The sequence below is a fragment of the Colletotrichum higginsianum genome, chromosome 4 (assembly GCF_001672515.1).
Source record: "Colletotrichum higginsianum IMI 349063 chromosome 4, whole genome shotgun sequence".
Taxonomy (NCBI): domain Eukaryota; kingdom Fungi; phylum Ascomycota; class Sordariomycetes; order Glomerellales; family Glomerellaceae; genus Colletotrichum; species Colletotrichum higginsianum.
The window spans coordinates 910268-930080 of NC_030957.1; the positions used below are offsets into that span (position 1 = coordinate 910268).

The following is a 19813-nucleotide window of genomic DNA, read 5'->3' on the forward strand; positions in this document are numbered from 1 at the left end:
AAAGAGATCTCCCCCTCCCCCTTAAACTCAAAGCCCTTGCCGGCCAAGGCAGCCTTCCTCGTCACACACGTACCACCGGCCTCTGGGCGAAAAAAAACAAAAGAGGAATTTCCCAAACCTTGGAAAAGTTGAAGAAGACAATCAGCGACCCAAGATGCCTACTCTCGATCCTAGCGAACTGAATGTCGTGCTCGCCATCTTTGGTGGGTAAGTCAGACTACCCACTTTTCGGCACCCCCCCCATTTCGGCACCCCAAAAATGAAGCTATTCCCATCATACTCGTCGACTTCAATTAATCATTGACTTCTTCTAGATGCAACAACAATACAGCTTTCAGCTTCACTAGGGTATTCAGAGTCGCTGGATTCGGCTGCATCATCCTCTTTTTCCCCAGCCTTAAGTTGCGCCTGCTGGATGTCTTTGATGTTGGCGAACTTAGTGTTAGGATCCAGCTGGACTGCCCTTCTTTTCCTTACTGCAGTATTGGTGACTTGGGCCTGCAGAAGCTCCAGTTTCTGCTGGGTATTTGCCAGCTCATATGCCTGCTCGCTGAAGCCTTTTTTTACCTTCCTGAATAGAAGGCGTTGAGTAAAGGCATCATTCTCCAGCTCTGTGAATAGCTTCAACTGCCCAGCTAGATCCTTCATCTTCCTTGGCGTCGACCATGCCACTGCAGATGACGCAGATACCCATCCTTCAGCTTCCTTGCCTCCAGACTGCCCTTTGCTGACCTGATCAGATGATCCTGATGCTGCTGGTGTTGATGGGAGCAGTAGGGAGCTCATCAGAGGCTTCGCCATAGAGACAGGCCATAACCCTGTCCATTTCCAACCACTTCTAATGTTCTGCATCGTCATACCTGCAGTACGAGCCTTCTGATAACAGCCTATAAAGTTCCTCTTGCCTACAACAGTTGAATCATTCCACTGACCAAGGTATCCAAGCTCCTTCCTATAGGCTGCCTTGACAGGGCTGAAGACTGACTGATCAAGTGGCTGGAGGACATGGGAGGTATGTGGCGGTAAGAACAATAGATGGATGTTGTTTATATAGCATAACCACATAAAGTCAGTCGTTGTATGACTCCCATGTCCATCCATGATCAGCAGCCTGACCTCCTTGCCCTGAGGAAGAGTCTGAGGGATGAAGACCTTCTGCAGCCATTCAACTGCAGTGGCATCTGAAGTCCATCCATTCTCCGTTGCAGTGAATTGCCATCCTTCATAAGGGCCAAGGTCTAGAGGAAACCACTGCTGCTGGACTGCCTTGCCCTTATAGATAACGAGGGGATTCAGAACATGGCCCAGGGCAGAGATGCATTCGATGATGGATACCCATGCCCTTGATCCAGGCTGTTTCTTACGTACAGACTTCGTCTCAGACATGCCCAGCACCAGCCCATTAGATCCCTGGCCCTCAAGGATACCAGTCTCATCCATGTTGTATCTATTAGCTGGTTTGATGCTGGTGATCTCTGGTATGGCGAGTAGTTTGAACCAGTCCCTGATGACCTCAGTAGATGCCCCATTAACACGCCTAGAATCGATAGGGCGACTTCTCTGGACCTTGACTGATGGATTCCTCTTCAAGAAGGCTTGGATCCAGCCTTTTCCTATAGGCTCTGTATCCCCCATGGCATGGAGGATCCTTTCTGCGAATAGCCTCACTTGCAGATGGGTTGGGGCAACACCAAGGACATGCTGAATGCGAACCCATTCAGCCAGTTTAGCCTCCTGACTAACAGAAAGTCTCTGCAGGTCAGAAAAGGCAATTGACCTTGGTTGAGTGCCCTTAATCCGATACTGAAGTGTTGATCTTGGGATGCCATACACCTGACCAGCCCTCTTAATGGGCATGCCGTTGGTTATTGCGTCAAGGGCCTGATTGACTTCATCTTCGGTATACTGGCCCATAAGGTCGAAAAGAAGCTCTGAGGAAAAAATGAGGTTATTCGCATAAGTATAGAAAATGTTGTTGATGTTGAAAGTTGAGGGGTATGTTCTGGTGATGAGGCATTTGAGGCATTTTTGGGGTGCCGAAATGGGGGGGGTGCCGAAAAGTGGGTAGTCTGACTTACCCCAAGCCCTTGGTCCCGTTTGACTCTTGACTAATCGCTGTCTCACTCCCCGCGTAGGAGCCTTCATCATTCTCTTTGGCATCCTTTCGGTGAAGATTAAGAATGTGTGGTACTTGGGCGAGGCCTGTAAGTTGATCCTTGGAATGATTGTTTGGATGCTACCGTCGTGGCTGCCCGCGGACCAGTAATATTCTGTGTATAAGCTGGGACAGCTCGTGGACTGACATTGTTTTGCTCATCCCATAGTGCCGGCCGTCGTGTTGGGCATATGCCTTGGTCCAATAGCGGCCAGATTCATCGACAGTGAACGATGGGGATCGGCTGTCGAGGGTCAAACCAACGACATCACTCTCGTGCGTACAGACCCGCCATGCTTTCCGATATGGAATCTTCGGAATCACTGGCTAGTGTGCTGACCCGGGTGCTTTCTCATCATCATAGGGCGTCATGAGAGTGATGATCGGCATCCAACTGGTCATGGCCGGCTACCAGCTCCCGGCGAAGTACCAGAAGAACAGATGGAAGGACATGCTCGTGCTCATGATCCCCATCATGACGCTCATGTGGCTGGCCACGACCATCTGCATCCTCGCAACGATCCCCAAGGTGACGCTCCTGGGCGCCATGGTCATCGCGTCCTGCGTCACCTCGACCGACCCGGTGCTGTCGCAGGCCGTTGCAAAGGGCCCCTTCTCCGACAAGTTTGTCAGGCGGTCCCTCCGCGAGATCATCTCCTCCGAGGCCGGCGCCAACGACGGGTTCGGCTTCCCGTTCCTGATGCTGGCCACGTACCTCATGCGGCACGCCGAGGGCTCCGAGGCGAATGCGGACGCTTCGGCGGCGCAAGCTGTAGCCCGGGCGATCCTGCCCCGTGCCGGGGACGTCGCCCGTCAGGGTGGCGGTGTCGGCATCGCGCTGCAGAACTGGTTCCTCGAGACGTGGCTCTACTTTGTCCTGATGAGCATCGCTTACGGCGTCGTTGTGGGAACGCTGATCAGATTTGCCCTCAAGTACTCTGTCAGGAAGTAAGTCATCAATTAATCGATAAAAAAGACCCCCGGGACGAGTTCCGGACAAGTTTCGCTGACGAAAACAAACACAGGAAGTGGATTGACTCGGAGAGCTACGTGCTCGTGCCCACGGCGATCGGTGTAAGTCACAGACGTGTATCTTGGGTAGCTCATCCGACTGACATCGGCGACAGCTCTTCATGATGGGCACATCCGGATCCATCGGAACCGACGATCTTCTATCTTGCTTCGTCGCCGGCAGCGCGCTCAACTGGGATGGCGAGTACCTGGCCGAGGCGCAAAAGCGACACGACGAAGTCAACGCCAGCATCGACGTCCTTCTCAACTTTGGGGGCTTCATCTACCTCGGGAGCATCATCCCCTGGAGCGAGTTCAGCTCGGACGTCACAGGCATCAGCCCCGGCCGACTGTTCGGCCTCGGCGCCCTCGTGCTCGCCTTCCGCCGCATCCCCGCCGTCCTCCTCACCTACAAGCTCATGCCCAACACCATCAAGGACTGGAAGGAAGCCCTGTTCATGGGATACTTCGGTCCCATCGGCGTCGGCGCGGCGTTCTACGTGGAGCACGCCCGCCACCTCTTCCCCAAGGTCGCCGAGGCCGCCGGCGACAACGAGGTGACGGACATGCTCCGAGCCATCGGGCCCGTAGTCTACTGGCTCGCGCTCTTCTCCATCATCGTCCACGGGCTCTCCATCCCCGCCCTCAACCTCATCTACGAGTACATGGGCGTGCAGCCCATCCAGGAGGACGCCGTCGCCGTCCGACGCCGGTCCGTCCGCGTGCCGCCGCCGTCGAACGCCGTTGAGGGCGACAGGGAGACCTTCATCGCCTTCAACCGCTTCTCGCGGCCCAACCTGTCGACGGAGTCGCTGTCCCACATGGGCGACGACGACTCCTCTACGGTGACGGACGAGAAGATCCGGTGGCCCGACCTCGAGTCGGGCCTGCGGCAGGCCAAGAAGAACGCGAAGCTGTCGCCGAGGCGGAGCTTCAACGTCCCGCGGCTGAGCCCGCCGCGCAGCCTCAGTCGGCCGGCGACGAGCGCCAGCCAGGTCAAGTGGGACCAGTCTCACGCCACGCAGGATTAGCAAGCGTGACGAGGAGGAGGGGTGGAAGTGGCAGAAGAAGAAGAAGAGTTGGAAGATTTATGCCGGATACCCTTGCCGCAATCCTTGCGACAGCAATGAAATTTCTCGTGTGCTAGGTTTCGTGGTGGGAAGTGCGGTGTGTTATGTGCAAGCCTATTACTGTCGTTACTGGACATCGCCACATGTCGCTCGTTGAACATCCCCTGATAGAGACTCTGATTAGCCGACGCGCAGTCTGGAACGCCGCGATGAGGATAGAAGTCGAGCAGAGAGATAGAACAACATGATTATTCTCAAGTCATGACCACATGGCGTCCATCGCCTCACTGGTGATGCCAAGCATAGTGCAACACACGTCAATGACTATTGTTGACAAAAGTACTGCATCGATTCTGTTACCGTTGTCGGCAATATGCAGACTAACATGGCGTTATCAAGCGACTGAACCTCTTGTCAGTAGCATGGGCCCTACTCCGTTGAGTACGAGTTTCATGAGCGGCCCTGACCACTCCAGGGAAAGCAAAGGATTTCATCCAGAACACCTTGGGAAAGACTTGTCTTCTTCAATCTCGGTCCGTCCTTCTATTTCTATGTCCCCCGCGTAGTTCACTGGTGAAAAATTGAAGACTTTACACGTTTGAGAGATTGAGGGGTTCGCAAGCATCGATTTCTCCCATTCCCTATGTGAACATCGTGTAGCCAGACTGCAAATAACTTTGCGGGGGACAATGTCTGTCTTGCACCAATGTACACACACATTCAAGAGTCATGGGGCCATGTGAAAATGCCTGCGTCTGTTGTGTTACCGCTACATCAATTCTGAGTCTAAATTAACCACGGAATCTCCGTTTTGCCCAAGTTTACAAACAGTGCCTTTGAGAGGCTTGGAGGTGCAGTCCGGAGCTGAGTGGATCCCCGGCCCGGACCAGGGCCGCATACCTCCGGTCCGCAAACGACGAGACCAGCAGAGGTACTTCACCGTGAGATTCGAGACTCCTCCTCCCGGGCGATGTGTCTCCGGTCACCTCATAGCCTCAAAAGATGGACGGGATCAAACTAACAACAGCAATCTTGGCGGTCGTAATGAATCGCGGTTATCATCTGACCAACCCGCAACGTTTGCCAGCAGTCAGAAACCGGACGCTTGAAACTCGTCAAGAGACTGGCTGTACCACATATGATGATCATCCCCAGAGGCAAAATCGCGAAGAGTATCCCCCAGCACAAGCTTTCAAGTGCCGAACGTGGGAGTCGGAACATCGAATCATGATGCGGCCGGGAGACGTAATGATGCGGGGAACAGACGCTATGGAGGGACGATCTGGAGGGGGCATTACCCCGCTGGACTTGGCGCGTGTCACTTGTAAGTCGTAACCATGGGCCCCCGGTGCTCGCCAGTGCTCCATCATCTGATGCAGGATGCGGTTTCACAGAAACAACCTCCCGTCTACCTGCGTAACATGGCTCAGCTTCCACTTTATATGTGAGCTGTCCGTAAGTAGGTCAGGGTGATTGCCGTCTCGAGCTTTGGGGAAACGCTACAAGCTCGTCATTCTCGCAGCTGTGTCTGTTTGTATGACCACGTGTTGCTGATAGTTCCAAAAACATCTGTTCGCGAGCATTGAAAGACCGCAGTCTTTGATTCATCCGGTTGATTGGGTTTCGAGGCTCTAGCACCCATCCATCATGCGCGGCTTGGCAGTCTTCGCGTCGCTAGGCACAAGCCTCGCCCTCGGACTGGACGTCCCTCGGTCCTCTGTCGACACGCGTGTCGCGGTGGCGGATCCGAACATCCCGAGCCCCAGCGCCTGGGCCGAGAGAGCAGGGAGGGAGGGCCGGAGGTTGTGCATTCTCGAGCCGGACGCCGACGGCGGGGACGATGCGCCGGCGCTGCTCGCCGCGCTGAACGACAGGTGCCGGACCAGGAGCATCGTCGTGCTGCCGGGTCCGGTCTACCACATCAAGTCGCCCATGGTGACCACCGAGCTGGACGACGTGGTCATCGACCAGCGCGGCAAGTTGCTCTGGAGCAACGACACCAGCTACTGGCTCTCCGTGTCGATGCCCGTGGGGTTCCAGAACCAGAGCACGGTCTGGCACTTTGGCGGCGACCGCGTGGTGTGGGAAGGCCACGGGGTCGGGACTCTGGACGGCAACGGTCAGGTGTGGTACGACCTGAACAAGGGGGGATCCAACATGCCCCGGCGGCCGATGAACATCAACTTCCGGGGCCTCTCGAACTCGGTCGTCAGGGGGCTCCGGTTCGTCCAAAGCCAGATGTGGACGATGAACATCATGCACTCGGAGAACCTCGTGCTCGAGGACATGTACGTGAACAGCACATCCTCCACGGAGAACAACTCGCTCAACACGGACGGCGCGGACACGATGTACTCGGACAACATCACCTTCCGGCGGTGGGTCGTGGCGAACGGGGACGACGCGATCGCCGTCAAGGCCAACTCGAGCAACATCCGCGTCTACGACAGCGAGTTCTTCGGCAGCACCGGCATCGCCGTGGGGTCCATCGGGCAGTTCGCCGGCCAGTTCGAGTACATCGAGAACGTCTTCGCGCGGAACGTGACGCTGCACGACACGCTGCGGGCGTGCTACTTCAAGACGTGGACGGGCGTGCAGATCGGCTACCCGCCCAACGGCGGCGGCGGCGGCACGGGGTACGCGCGCAACGTCGTGCTGGAGGACGTGACGCTCGACGGCGCGCGCGGGGAGCCGCTCTTCATCACGCAGTGCGAGTCCTACTCCGGGCACGCGGGCGAGTCGTGCGACACGTCGACGTTCGCCATCTCGGACGTCGTCTGGAAGGGGTTCAGGGGCACCGTCGCGGACGGCGTGGCCAGCGCGGGGTTCTTCCGGTGCAGCGCGGCGGCGGGCGGGTGCGGCAACCTGACGGTCGAGGACTTTGCCGTGAAGCCCGTCGGCCGGGACGGGGACGGGGTGCTGGATACGTGGCTCTGCGAGAACGTCCACGGAGGCGGAGGGTTCGCGTGTCGGGAGATCGAAGACGCTGACACTGACACTGGTACGGAGGAGGAGCTCTGAAGAGAGGTTTCGTGGTTGTGTTATCATCGCTGATCCGGCGGATCCGGAGCTGCCTCCCGCAGCTGGAGGTGAACTGGCCCTGGGGGGTCCGTCTGTGGTTCCATGCTGTGAATTGTTAGGGTTTAATGAACTGGCGGGTTCCTGGTCAGGGCCGTCGACGTTTTGATAAACATGCTTCGATCCAAGTGGGCATGTTCCCGTTGCCAAGGCCCCAAAATCCATCCACGTTTATTGAGGATGGCGGACCTCGGCCGAGGACCGGGGAGTTAGGACTCCGTACGCCGATGTCTCGCTCCCGACGGCAAATGGAGATTCACGTCTTCCCGCGAAACGATGAACGGTCCCGATGTCCCGTTCGTCCTCCTCTGTACGGGCAAAGATTGTAATCCGTTTGTGGGAAAGCGCCTCTTGGCCACCAGAAGTCGCAGATAGAGAGAGAGAGAGCCCGTCAGATTAGTAATTCTTTATGTTGCCCGGCGGCGGCGCCCGTCATGGCCAACCCGGCGGCGCGAAGGTAGACTTGAACAACGCTGTGCCACCCGTTGAACCGGGATTCTGACCCCAGCAACACATCAACAGCTTCCCGCTGACCTCATCGGCCGCTTCAAAGCCCGTTAACTCCCGGCGGTGGCCATGCTCAACGGAAACTGGCACCGGTGGTCGCCCGTCAGCTAGCTGGCGCCAAGCGTGGCTGCGTATCAAGCTTCTGGTCTTAAGTCGCCGATGCTGCTGCAGCCGACTCCCCAGTAAGGAGGAGCCCTGCTCGTCTGCTGGCCCTGGCACTTGCGCGAGCTTGTCCGCGCTCACCAGGTGAGACAAGCAGACAGTGACAGACAGAAAGACAGACATACATGTGAGAGGGAGGGGAGCAAGGCTGGACTGGGTGGCGGGCCGGGAAAAAGCTTGTCGGTACGGACACGCTTGGTTTCCTCCCCATCAGGTTTGTGTTTTGACAGCGGGACGTTATCTCTCTTTTTTTGCCCATATTTTTAGTTTTGGTTTTATTTTTCTTCAGAATGTATGTCGGAAAACAGAGGGGGGGAAAAAGGTTTTTACACGCTCGGACGCGTCTTTGGGCTGATGTTATGGAGAAAGGAAGAAAAGGAGAAAAAAAAAAAAAAAACCATGCTGCATGCTCCCGTGCGAACCTCCCATTCTTGGAAAGGATCTCGAATGTGCATGACTCGAAGACGAGGCCAAGATTGAGAAAAAAGATCGATTGAGTTTGCACATCGACCATTCCAGAGTCTCTTCATGCTCGGACACTTGGCGAAAGGGAGAGAGAGAGAGAGAGAGAGAGAAGGGGGGAAGAAGATGACGCACCATCCATCGAGAACTACAGTGGGTGGCTCTTTGTCGAGACCCGGACTCTAAATTTGAAGCAAAGCCTGTCTCTGTACTATCAAAAAAACAACAAGACGCCCTGTAAGAACCCTCTTTACACAGACGTTGTTGGACTTGGCGTCCGAGTACAAACCCCCTGGCATCGATTCCGGTTGTTCCGGCTGCCGAGAACAGCCATGACAGCAACTCGGCCTGCGTCCAATGGATGAGTGGGTTGAGTCCGAGTCGAAACGGGGGGTGGAAGGTCCACCAAATTTCTCCCACATCGGCATCCGTCACTCCCACCCATTCATGCTGATTGCAGTGGTTCCAGCGTGGAGCCTCGGGGAGGAGAGGGGGGAGCAAGGAAGTGGAATGAAAACTGGGTTCTTGGCTCACCTACAGAGTTGCTTGCTGCTGTTTGCTGCTGCTGCAACGTTCCTGGGCGCAGTCACACGCGTCCTGGTGGGCTTGGCTCGCGTGCCCTCTTGCCCACCGGGTCATATCCTGCGGTGCTTGGGGGTAAGGGGGGTAGGGGGGGGGTTAAGGGGAGCGAGCAAGCACCATGATGGGAGTAAGTAATAGTAGGATGGATGGGATGAGATGGACTAATGATGGTGAGGAGAGGAGGGTGTGGGACGTCCGTCAGTCGTATGTCTCCAATCCCGCTCCGCCTTCTCCTCGACTTTGATGCCCCCAGCCCCAGCCCTCTCTACTACCATCCATCCCATTCCCCCAACGGCCGCCTCTGTGCGGTTGCACCAAGCAACTTACTTACCATTCAAGGCTGACGGAGACGGGATATCCAACGTCTGGGCGCCGATCTGATCCAATGCTTGAACCCCCAGTCCCTACAGTTGATTGCCCTCCGCCCGAGTGTGGGTTTGTTCCGCCATGCGGTCCTACTCCTCTCTTGGTCCATTTGTGATTTGTCTTGTCTGTCTGCCCTGGCGAATGCTTATTAGCATCAGCATCCCTCTCTCTCTCTCTCTCCTTTGCTTCTCTGTTTTTCTCGAGGTTTTCGGTTGGATTTTTGGCAGTTCTGTTGTAATAACTTCTCGTCATTCACTCCTTTTCTTCTACCTTTTTCCTTCCGGTCTGCCTTTTGGTAGACGAGACAACTCGCCTTTCTGCGACTCTCAATAGACGACCGCCAACACATCTCGGCACGAGTTCCCTTTCTCGGATAACTCATTACGTGTTTGTTTCTTTGGGTCTTTGGTGGTAAACCTACCCTGACCATGGCTCCAACCCTCGGTGTGCTGAGGAACGTCGTGGAACCAGCTTGTAAGTTCCTGACAACAACACGTCCTCCTCCTCCTCCTCCTTCTTCTCTTCTCCCTTAACCCAACTAAACCCGTCTTTTGGCTAACCAACCCTTTTCCACCAGTCATCATCTTCGCCTTCACAGTCGGCGCCCTCATCAACCGCCGCAGGCCGGACCACGACGATGACGTAGACTCGTGCGAGCGTGGGTCGGAGGATTCCTGCTCGCGCCCCACCTCTCCGCTCCTCAAGCCGGGGATGCGGGCCGAGTCGGGCGAGGTGTCCCGCATCGACAACAAGCTCCTCGTGCGCTTCTACCGCACCTTTCCCTTCCTCGCCGAGATTTGGTACTGGAACCTGACGTACTGGTAAGGAAAGCCTTCTTGGCCTTGGCAATATTCCCTCCCTCTCCCCAACTTACATCTTATCCGGGACTGGGGAGGATTCCCCCCCCCCCCCCCCTCGTTCACTCTTGTTAATCTCTCTCTCTCTCTTATAGGGTTTACCAGCTCCTCCGCGCCGTCTCGGCCCGCATGATCGCCGGCAACGAGGCCGTCTTCTCCAGGGCGCGGGACCACGCCATCGCCATCCTGAACCTCGAGCGGTGCCTCGGCCTCGACGTCGAGCTCGGCGTGCAGCGCTCCGTCCTCGACAACGCGCCCTGGCTGATGCCCTACCTCGCCAAGGTCTACTACTCCCACATCAGCCTGGGCATCTGCTTCATCATCTACTGCTACACCTTCCTGCCGCCGGGCACCTTCCAGCGCATCCGCCGCACCATCGCCATGGACAACGCCGTCGCCTTCGTCGTCGTGACGGCCTACCGCTGCATGCCGCCGCGCATGCTGCCGGCCGAGTACGGCTTCGAGGACGTGCTCCACGGGCCCAGCGGCGGCGGCAACGTCTGGACCCAGAACCGGTTCCAGCTGACCATCGCCGCCATGCCGAGCCTGCACTGCGGCACCGCCCTGTTCCTGGCCTGGTGCATCTGCCGCTTCTCGCCCCATCGCCCGCTCCGCCTCGTCGCGCCGCTGTGGCCCGCCGCCATGCTCTTCACCATCGTCGCCACCGCGAACCACTTCATCCTCGACGCCGCGGTCGGCGCCATGGTCCCCATCATCGGCTGGAGGTTCAACCGCGCCATCCTCGTCCTGCTGCCGCTGCAGAACTGGGTGCTGGAGAGGCTGGGTCTCAAGGCGCCCGAGGAGGAGGAGAGCCCGATTTACGCGCCTAAAGAGTGGTGATTTGAAGAGCGTAAAAGAGGCCGGGGGGGGGGTGCAAACAGAGACACGATTGCACGATTTGGTCTCTCGAAAATGTATACAAAAATTCAATCATACCCAAGTTCTTCATTACCTGCTGTTCGACAAAGCTGCTCCAGGCAGCTATACTACGACGTCTGACTTGCTGCCCGTAGCGCAATGCAGCTCAAACCGAAGTCCAGGCCTTTCGACGTAAAGACATTGTGGCAGCCAATTATCAGGAGGGGAAGTGTTGTCAAGTCCTCGGCTGCTTAACAGTGTTGTATACTCCAATTGCCAAACAACTAGACACTTTGCGTTGGAGGACGAGTCTGATTCGTTCTCATAGCTCTCTTGAGAACGAGATGATTCAGACTCGACCCAGGCTCCCGGCATGAGAATCTAGGTGGCTGTTGACCGCAGGCAGAACCACTCAGCAATCGCAACTGCTTGTGAGCAATCTTCCCACAGCCGTATCGAACTAATCGAGCTCGCTCTGGGCGATTCTTCCCGTAATTGATGGTTTCGCCCCTCTTGACCCTCGGCGGGCTCTCCTGGTCTAGTCCGTCAACCACGGGTCTTGTAGAAGCTGCCTCCCCGTCGGCCGATCATTCGGGTCCCACGTAAGAGCTCTGCGAATGAACCTCAGGAACTTGGCATTGTCCTCCAGTTTGGTCTCTGCTGCCTCGAGAGTCTTCTCCGTCGGGATGGGCACAAATTCGCCCCAAGTCCCTGGCAGCCAAGTGAGTGGTCAGACTTTCTTCCAACAAGACGTCGATACCGGGGCGTGGTTTCGCCAAACGTACCATGTTCGTCCCAGTACTCGAGCGCCCGGCTGCGGTGTCGGTTAAGGAGCTCCGCGGGCGGCGGGCCCAGTGCCGCGATGAGCTCGGCGAAGTGTGCTCCGTCCGAGAAGCTGCCGTCTTCTTTGCGGGCGCTGAATAGCGTCTTTCCTTCGAGGAGATCCCACGCCTGAGGTCAAAAGGGGGAGTGGTCAGTACTGACGGTGGCCGCGAAACTGCAATATTGATTCGATGGAGACATACTGTGAGTCCCACGCTCCAGATGTCGACCGGGTAGCCCCATTGGATGTACAGGAGCGTCTCCGGGGCTCGATACATGATGGGCATGATGTCGCCGGCGTGAGGACCGGGGCCGAGCCTGGCTTCCCCAAAATCGGAGAGGAGCAGTGGCCCGGCCTTGGGCTTCATCAGGCGGGACAGATAGATGGTCCGGTCTTCATGCCGCTTGCGAGGCACAGGGCTCGACTGCTCATTTTCTTCCAGCTTCTGGAAGAGGGCGTCGTCGTTTGCCCCGAGTAGCAGATTGCCGGGATGGACATCTGGTCTCGTCTCAGCTGTGAAGGTCTGGCATATGCCGCGTGTGTGGGTTGATGCAGAAAGAAATGCATGTGCAAGAAAGATACGAGCAGAGGGAGGGAAGAGACAAGGCACTTACCAGTATGTACGGACTGTACCACTGTGTGCAGAAAATCGAGGGCCTCGAGAAGCTCCTTGACGGCCCCCTTGACGAATTCCTCGGGAAATCCGGCGCCGTCCATGAAAACCGTACCCATATCACGGATGCTCATCTGAGAAACCTGAAGAGCAAGGGCGACATGTTTGCCATGGGGGCCAGTGACTTCGAAAGAGGAGAGAAGTGTTCTGACGTTTTTAGCGCCAGGGTGCAGGCTCGGAAGAAACTTGTCCAAGTGCTGGTAGAATGGCAGTTCGCGGTGTTGAGCCGAGTTGTGGATGTAGATCTTGAGGGCCAGGTATTGACGATCTCTATCATGTTAACAGATGGTCAGTGTGTATGGTATCTCGGCATGTCGAACGGAGTGCTCACTGGAGGTCGCGGGCGAGCCATATGGTGGAGGAGGAGCCATAGCCAAGCTTCGCCACAGTCTGGAAGCGATCGTTGAAGACCTCGCCGAGCCGAACGGGATAGAAATGTGCCGGGTTGTACTCGGGCACGGTCTCTTCCTCGACGAGCCCATCTTTCGCGATGGCGTCGAAGCCTGCCGCTGGGAACGTTCGGGGCGCTGTCCGTGGATGCTGCTGGGATGACAGCCTGGCGTCGAGGGAGCTCGCATGATATTTGGCTCGCGGAAGCAATGAATGGAGAGAACGAGAAAGTGACCTGCAACGGAGAGGCCGTCGGCAGATGACTCGATACAGAGCCATGGCCGCTGCTCCGAAGGATGTGTGTGTGTGTGAGAATACGTTTGTTTGTGTTTGTTTGTTGGGGATGTATCTGCAGAGTGTTCGGGGTTTCCCGTACTCATTTCATGGGTGGCTGAGGCCCAAAGGGGCTAATAAGCCGCCCGTTTGTATCCCCAAGCAGGATTCTATTCGCCAAAGATCCCTGAAGTAATTCATCTCGGGAGTTGCGTTGTTGCATGTCTGGGACCATCAACGAGTGCACTCTCCCCTATCGCTGTCAATCTTTGAGGCGCTGACTTGACTGTCCGGTCCAGTTCACGATGGGGTTCTCAATGTAAGCAGTCCTGCTAGCATCGTCACTCTGCCATTTTTGGTTCAGATGGACAGCATCAACATCAAGATGAGCAGCGGGCAAGTGTTATATCTATCATCTCCTTGCCACAACGAACCCCTCTGCCATTCCTCAACCCAATAGCATACCCCCTCTCTCTCAATCCAGCAAAGCCCTCTTCACGATATCGACCTCCTCCGCCGTCCCGCAGATCAAGCCGGCCCTCCCGTCGCAGTCAACCGACGCCTTGTCGAGGAGAGGCCTGCCGTCGGCCGGGTCGATGGCCTTGCCCCCCGCGCACTCCACAATCAGGGCGATGGGGTACAGCTCGTACAGGAACCTGAGCTTGGGGAGGGTGCCGGGCGAGACGGGCGAGACGTAGACGCCGTGGCCCTTAACGAGCGCGTGCACGATGTCCGGGACGAGGCCGCCGCAGTAGCGCAGCGTGTACTTCTCCCGGATGAAGCGGGCGATGAGGGCGCCGTACCGCTCGTCGTCGGCCGCGTGGCGCAGGTTGGCGGGCGCGAAGTAGCGCGTCTTGAAGGGCGCGTCGGCGAACCGGACGGAGGCGCGGATGATCTCGCAGTCGGCGACGCCGTTGGGGCCGAAGCCGATCTCGAAACACACCGGGTCCGCGTCCGGGCCCGCGCCGGTGCCGGTGCCGGTGCCGGGGATCCGCAGGGCCACGACGGCCGTGATCCGGGGCCCGATGACGCCCATGATGGCGGCGATCTGCTTCTCGGCGGGGAGCTGGCCCACCGCCGTCCGGCCGTCCCAGATGCCGACGATGGTGCCGACGGTCCAGTTGGGCGCGATGATGGAGCTGCCGTCGAGGGGGTCGAAGGCGACGGTGTACTCTTCCGACGTGGTTGCAGGGGAAAGGGTGCCGGCCGCCTCGCCGCTTGGCCTCGCCGGCTTCTCGACGGGGTCCTCCTCGCTGCTAGCCGTGACGATGGACGGGCACCGCGCGATGGCCTCCCGCATGACGTTCTCGGACAGCACGTCGACGTTGAGCTGGTCGTCCCCAAAGGCGTTGGCGGTCCCGGCCAGCGAGACGTGCTGGGAGGCGTGCAGCGTGCTGGCGATGCCGGCGATGGCGCCGAGGATCTTGGGGATCACATCCTCGCGGAGCGCCGAGCGTTCGGCCTGGGGGATGACGCTTCTCAGGTGCTGTTCGAGGGCTGGTGACGCCGCCATGGTGTGGGTGATCGGATATTGTCGGTTGGTTGCTTGGTTGGTTGGCGGGGGGTGGTGAAGTTGTTGTTGTTGAGTCAGTTGAGCTATTTTAAGATCAGACAGGATTTGAGAGAATTAATTTCAGCCAAAGTGAATATGCATGCCGTCGTCCACGTCGCCCCCACATACATTTCTTCTGGCTGGATTATCCCTTGATCCACCTACCTATGAAAGATGCTGTCTGTTTGTCATGTCTGCCGTTCCAGACTCAATTTCCTCTAACCATTATTCCACATGAAAGTTGACTCAGATGACAGGCTTTCCTGGGCTTTTATTTGATAAAACTAAGCGTTTCTCACGATGGTTTTAGAGACTCTCTGAAATAATCTCCAAAATTGCTTGTCCCTCATATTTCAACTACGTCCAAGTGCCTTTATAAAACGCATGAGAACACTTGCATCTCTCATCTACCTAAGCCGTCATATAACCAACCGAGCACTTCTAATCATCCCTGCGAGCTTTCCTCGCTGTCACCCCCCCTCCCCTGGCGTTTGAACCCGTCGTAGAAGCGTCTCTCCTCAAACACCCGGATGTCGTCGTCAAAGTTGACCTCCCCCAGCCTCCGAGCCTTGAGGATCTTCCTCCGGACCCTCATCACGTCGTACTCGGTGTTGCGCGTCAGCCACCACGTCCACAGGTTGGCCAGGAACGACGCGATCGTCGTGGCCGCCGCGATGGCGAAGCTCGTCTTGTAGCCGTTGTGCGCGAACCGCGACTGGAAAAGCTGCGGCCCGATGACGCCGCCCAGCTGCGCGATGCCGGACTGAAGGCCGAGGGTGAAGGCGGTGCCCGTCGACCCCGAGAGCGTGGCGGACCGCCAGGCCCAGAACGGGATGAAGTACGACTGGTAGAACAGGGTGCCCAGGATGCAGGAGATGTAGATGCCGTAGCGGTTGGTGATGGTGAAGAAGAGCACGAAGCACACGACCATGCCGGACATGAGGATCCTTGATAACACACGATTAGACGGGCATCCTTTTGAGGGGTGGGGGGCAAGTTCTGGGAAAAGACTCACATGATGTACGCCGGCCGCACGATGTATGCCCTCGACATGAACCACGCCGAGAAGATCAGGCCGACGATGGCTGCAAACGCCGGCGGCATGTTGAGCAGCTGATTCCTCGGCAGCCCGACGAACCCCAGGTTCGTCACGATGGTCGGCAGATACCACGTCAGCGCGTAGCCGCCAATGTTGATGAGCGTCTGCGAGAGCATGAAGGACCAGATGAGCGGCGTCCGGAGCACGGCCCAGATCTCCCGGCCGGCGAAGTCCGGGTCGCTCGTCAGCGGCGCGTTCTCGGGGAGCCTGGCCTCGACGAACTCCCGCTCCCGCTCCGTCAGGAAGCGGGCGCTGCGCGGGGACTTTGGGTAGTCCGGCAGGAACCAGAAGACGACGCCCGAGAAGACGACCGTCGCGAGCCCCTCGAGCAGGTACACCCACCGCCAGGCGCTGAGGCCGCGGGCGCCATTGAGGTAGCTGATGGCGTAGCAGAGCAGGGAGCCGACGATGCCGGCGATGTTGGACATGGCGAAGAACCAGGTGACGGGCTTGCCGATCTCGTCGGTGCGGTACCAGCTCGACAGCTGGGCCATGACGCCGGGGAACATGCCGGCCTCGAACATGCTGGCGAAGTGGACGGTTAGTTTTCTTCTTCTTCTTCTTCTCCTTTTCTTTTCTTTTTTCCTTCTTCTTCTTTTTCTTAACGACAACTCAAGGATATATTCAGACACAAGGAGACAATACAAACACTCACCCAAGCAGAAAACGCATGGCGTAGAGTTGATGTCGGTTCTGCGCTGCGGCCTGGCAGGCGGTGATGATGCCCCAGGTGAGGAAGATGCGAGACTGCCACAGATGCGGACTCATCTTCTTCAGCAGCAGGTTGCTGGGCGCCTCAAAGATGATGTAGGCGATCTGTTTCTCGGTCAGCGATTCGAAAACTCGCTGGATACAATTGAACTCCTCCCAAACCACTCACACCGTATATGGACCCAACCCAGTTGTACTGGTCAGACGTCATGTCGAGCTCTTTCATGATGTTGCGCGGCTCGCCGACCTGCAGAACCCTGACGTTGGACGCATTCGTCTGATCGATCTTGAAGACTGTGTTAGTTTGCATTATCCCTTCAGGATTTGACTACTTTGCCCTAGGGTTTCTTAGGTTCTCACCTGCTTGATCATGAACATGACCCCGATGAGGACCAAAAACGCCTTGTCCACCTTGTTGATGACAGACCTCTCCTCCTCTGCCGAGAACGTCGAAAGGAACGCCGCCCTGGCTTCCGGGTCGTCTCGCAGGTTGTCCACGTTGGCCCTCGCGACGGCCGCGTTGGCCTGCAGCTTCCGGCTCGTGGCCGCTGCATCGTGGTCGACTCGGACCTCGTCTGGCTGGTTTGAGGCACTCATGACGGCTTGGGTCTCTGGTTTGTGTCCATCATCTAGCCGTGGTCATCGCGGTTTTCCCCAAGACAGCCCTTTCTTATGCTTTGGCTAATCGTTGACTCCCTTGGCGGAAGCCGACGCCGGGACCGGTCGGCGACGTCGTCATTCCCAACTCCAAACCGGACCCTTATCAGCGGGGGTTTCCAGGGCGTATGCATGATGTGCTTGAATTCGAGATGGCGATGCACCATTCGCATCCGACTGGTTGGCGGGAATCGCTCCCGCGGGCATGATCCGACGGGGTATCATTCGCGGAGGCGCGCCGAGGGGATATGGCGAAATCGCGGTCCACCATTCCACCATCCGCTCGACGGCGCTCTATCACGACTGCGACTCCTCGACCGGGCAGAGTCCGCGCTGCCTTGCGTACAGTGAATCCAGCTCGTTGGCATCGAAATTTGGGACTCGAGAGCGGCCAGCTGTCGTTTTCCGGCTCCGATACAGGACGTTCGCTGTGTCTCTGCCAATAGCAAGACCTCCTTTTCCCCAAGTTATTCGGAGAATAAGCCGTGTGGTTTCTGCACGCAACAAGCTGGTAGTATGACGCCAAACCATGGATGCCGACGTGCATTATAAGAAGAGGGTATATACCGTAGTGTCTCAACAAGGGTTTCCTCTGGCGATAGATATCTATCCCCTGATCATCTTTAGAAACTTAGACCAAACTCGCTTCAGAAGCTGGGCATGCAAGATCTGCCATCTCACTAGTACCGCTTTCCATCATGTCCGACGAGAATCAAAACGGCGCCACGGGCGCCAAGCCAAAGAAGCAAATACTCCTCAACGCCTTTGACATGTTCACCGTGGGACACTTGTCCTTCGGCCAATGGCGGAACCCCAAGGACAGGGCCAAGGACAAGCGCCGGGATCTCACGTACTGGACCGACCTCGCCAAGCTGCTCGACAAGGGAGGGTTTGTAGGCCTGTTCCTGGCCGACACGTACGGGCCGTACGATACGTGAGTCTCTCTGTAGTCTCTCCATCGACTATTGAGTCGCATTATGACCACGGAAAAGCCGGCTAAGCCTGTTGTTCCGAACTTCCAGATACAAAGGCAGCGCGGAGCCGTCAGTACGGACGGGCGCTCAATGGCCGATGGCTGATCCCGTCATCGTAAGCTAGCCCCGAATCCAAAATGGAGTCGTAGATAGATGGCGTTTACTAAAGAACATCTCAGCCCGTCTCGGCGATGGCTGCTGTGACCAAGAATCTGGGCTTTGCCATCACGACGTCGACTTCGTACGAACAGGCCTACGTCGTGGCCAAGCGGTTCAGCACTCTCGACCACCTGACGAAGGGTCGCTTCGGGTGGAATATCGTGACGAGCTGGAAGGAATCAGCGTCCAAAGCAGTGAGTGTGCTTTTTGAACCCAAGGATTCTGGCTGTTCTAATACATCTGCCAACCGCAAGGTCGGTTTGCCGCTGGTAGAACACGACACACGCTACGAGAATGCGGACGAGTATCTTCGGGTTTTGTATAAGTACGCCTGCATCACACTCGGTTTTCACAAAGGGAAGTACAGTGACTGACAAACACACAGGCTATGGGAAGGGTCCTGGTCAGATACGGCACTGGTGGAAGACGCCGAGAAGGGGATTTACTCCGACTACTCCCAGATCCGCCCGATCCATCACCACGGCAAATTCCACGTCGATGCTCCCTTCCTGACGGATCCGTCTCCCCAACGCACCCCGGTCTTGTTTCAAGCCGGGACATCTCCGTGAGTCGAGTCTATTTTTGCCCAACTTCGAGTAGCTCGACAGCTCACCGGTGATTTCCCAAGGGCCGGTATCAAATTCGGCTCAACCCACGCCGAAGGCATCTTCGTAGCCGGCCTCTCCCCCCACGTCGTCGCGCCCAGGGTGAAGGCCATCCGCGAGGGCGCCGTCGCCGCCGGGCGGGACCCGTACTCGGTCAAGGTCTTCGCCATGATCACGCCCATCATCGGCCGGGACGAGGACGACGCGCGGCGCAAGTACGACGAGGCCCTGCGCCACGTGCTCGTCGAGGGCGGGCTCGCGCAGTTCTCGGCCACGACGGGCATCGACGTCTCCCGCTTCGACCTCGACCACGAGCTCACGGAGCAGGACGTCGCCGGCAACCTGCAGCGCATCCACTCGTCGCTGTACAACCTGCGCTACCGCGGCGACGACGTGCCGAGGCTGACGCCGCGCAACCTCGGCACCGTCGCGGCCATCGGCGGCAACGGCGCGATGCCGGTCGGCACGGCGGCCCAGGTCGCCGACGTGTTCCAGGAGTGGATCGACGTCGCCGACGTGGACGGCTTCAACATCGGCTACGTCATCACGCCGGGCAGCTTCGAGGACGCCGTCGAGTATCTCGTTCCCGAGCTGCGGAGCAGGGGCCTCCTGCCGGAGCTGGTACCCGAGGGGGGTCCGGCGCCGACCTTCCGGGAGCAGATTTACGGGACGGGACAGAAAGGGTTGAGGTCCGACCACCCGGGCTACAAGTACAAGTACGACACGTACGAACAGGCCGTTGCCGAGGAAGAAGCTGCCAAGGCCGTCGCTACCGAGCAGAAGGCGTGA

At 57.6% G+C, this 19813-nt stretch overlaps 7 protein-coding genes across 7 annotated transcripts; 4 read left to right on the forward strand and 3 right to left on the reverse strand.

The window, feature by feature from the left end:
* Positions 1 to 2525: 2525 nt before the first annotated feature.
* On the forward strand, positions 2526 to 4197 carry CH63R_05603 (Sodium/hydrogen exchanger family protein; the record flags this gene model as incomplete). The annotated part of the gene is made up of 3 exons (XM_018300578.1): positions 2526 to 3103; positions 3181 to 3229; positions 3283 to 4197. 3 exons carry the CDS (start codon positions 2526 to 2528, stop codon positions 4195 to 4197), a joined length of 1542 nt encoding a protein of 513 aa, XP_018158428.1.
* Positions 4198 to 5883: 1686 nt separating this feature from the next.
* CH63R_05604 (glycosyl hydrolase family 28) lies at positions 5884 to 7257 on the forward strand (the record flags this gene model as incomplete). Its single annotated transcript, XM_018300579.1, has 1 exon — positions 5884 to 7257. The coding sequence occupies one exon, from the start codon at positions 5884 to 5886 to the stop codon at positions 7255 to 7257; it is 1374 nt and encodes a 457-aa protein (XP_018158429.1).
* Positions 7258 to 9821: 2564 nt separating this feature from the next.
* CH63R_05605 (Integral membrane protein) lies at positions 9822 to 11090 on the forward strand (the record flags this gene model as incomplete). Its single annotated transcript, XM_018300580.1, has 3 exons — positions 9822 to 9867; positions 9971 to 10214; positions 10346 to 11090. The coding sequence occupies 3 exons, from the start codon at positions 9822 to 9824 to the stop codon at positions 11088 to 11090; spliced, it is 1035 nt and encodes a 344-aa protein (XP_018158430.1).
* Positions 11091 to 11646: 556 nt separating this feature from the next.
* CH63R_05606 (Protein kinase) lies at positions 11647 to 13273 on the reverse strand (the record flags this gene model as incomplete). Its single annotated transcript, XM_018300581.1, has 5 exons — positions 11647 to 11819; positions 11894 to 12059; positions 12134 to 12444; positions 12546 to 12874; positions 12936 to 13273. 5 exons carry the CDS (start codon positions 13271 to 13273, stop codon positions 11647 to 11649), a joined length of 1317 nt encoding a protein of 438 aa, XP_018158431.1.
* Positions 13274 to 13742: 469 nt separating this feature from the next.
* Positions 13743 to 14780, reverse strand: CH63R_05607 (Fructose-1-6-bisphosphatase; the record flags this gene model as incomplete). The annotated part of the gene is made up of 1 exon (XM_018300582.1): positions 13743 to 14780. The coding sequence occupies one exon, from the start codon at positions 14778 to 14780 to the stop codon at positions 13743 to 13745; it is 1038 nt and encodes a 345-aa protein (XP_018158432.1).
* Positions 14781 to 15264: 484 nt separating this feature from the next.
* Positions 15265 to 17226, reverse strand: CH63R_05608 (High-affinity nicotinic acid transporter; the record flags this gene model as incomplete). Its single annotated transcript, XM_018300583.1, has 5 exons — positions 15265 to 15766; positions 15835 to 16443; positions 16574 to 16734; positions 16799 to 16915; positions 16990 to 17226. The coding sequence occupies 5 exons, from the start codon at positions 17224 to 17226 to the stop codon at positions 15265 to 15267; spliced, it is 1626 nt and encodes a 541-aa protein (XP_018158433.1).
* A 758-nt stretch (positions 17227 to 17984) lies between these two features.
* On the forward strand, positions 17985 to 19813 carry CH63R_05609 (Xenobiotic compound family; the record flags this gene model as incomplete). Its single annotated transcript, XM_018300584.1, has 5 exons — positions 17985 to 18220; positions 18309 to 18375; positions 18440 to 18744; positions 18805 to 18984; positions 19048 to 19813. The coding sequence occupies 5 exons, from the start codon at positions 17985 to 17987 to the stop codon at positions 19811 to 19813; spliced, it is 1554 nt and encodes a 517-aa protein (XP_018158434.1).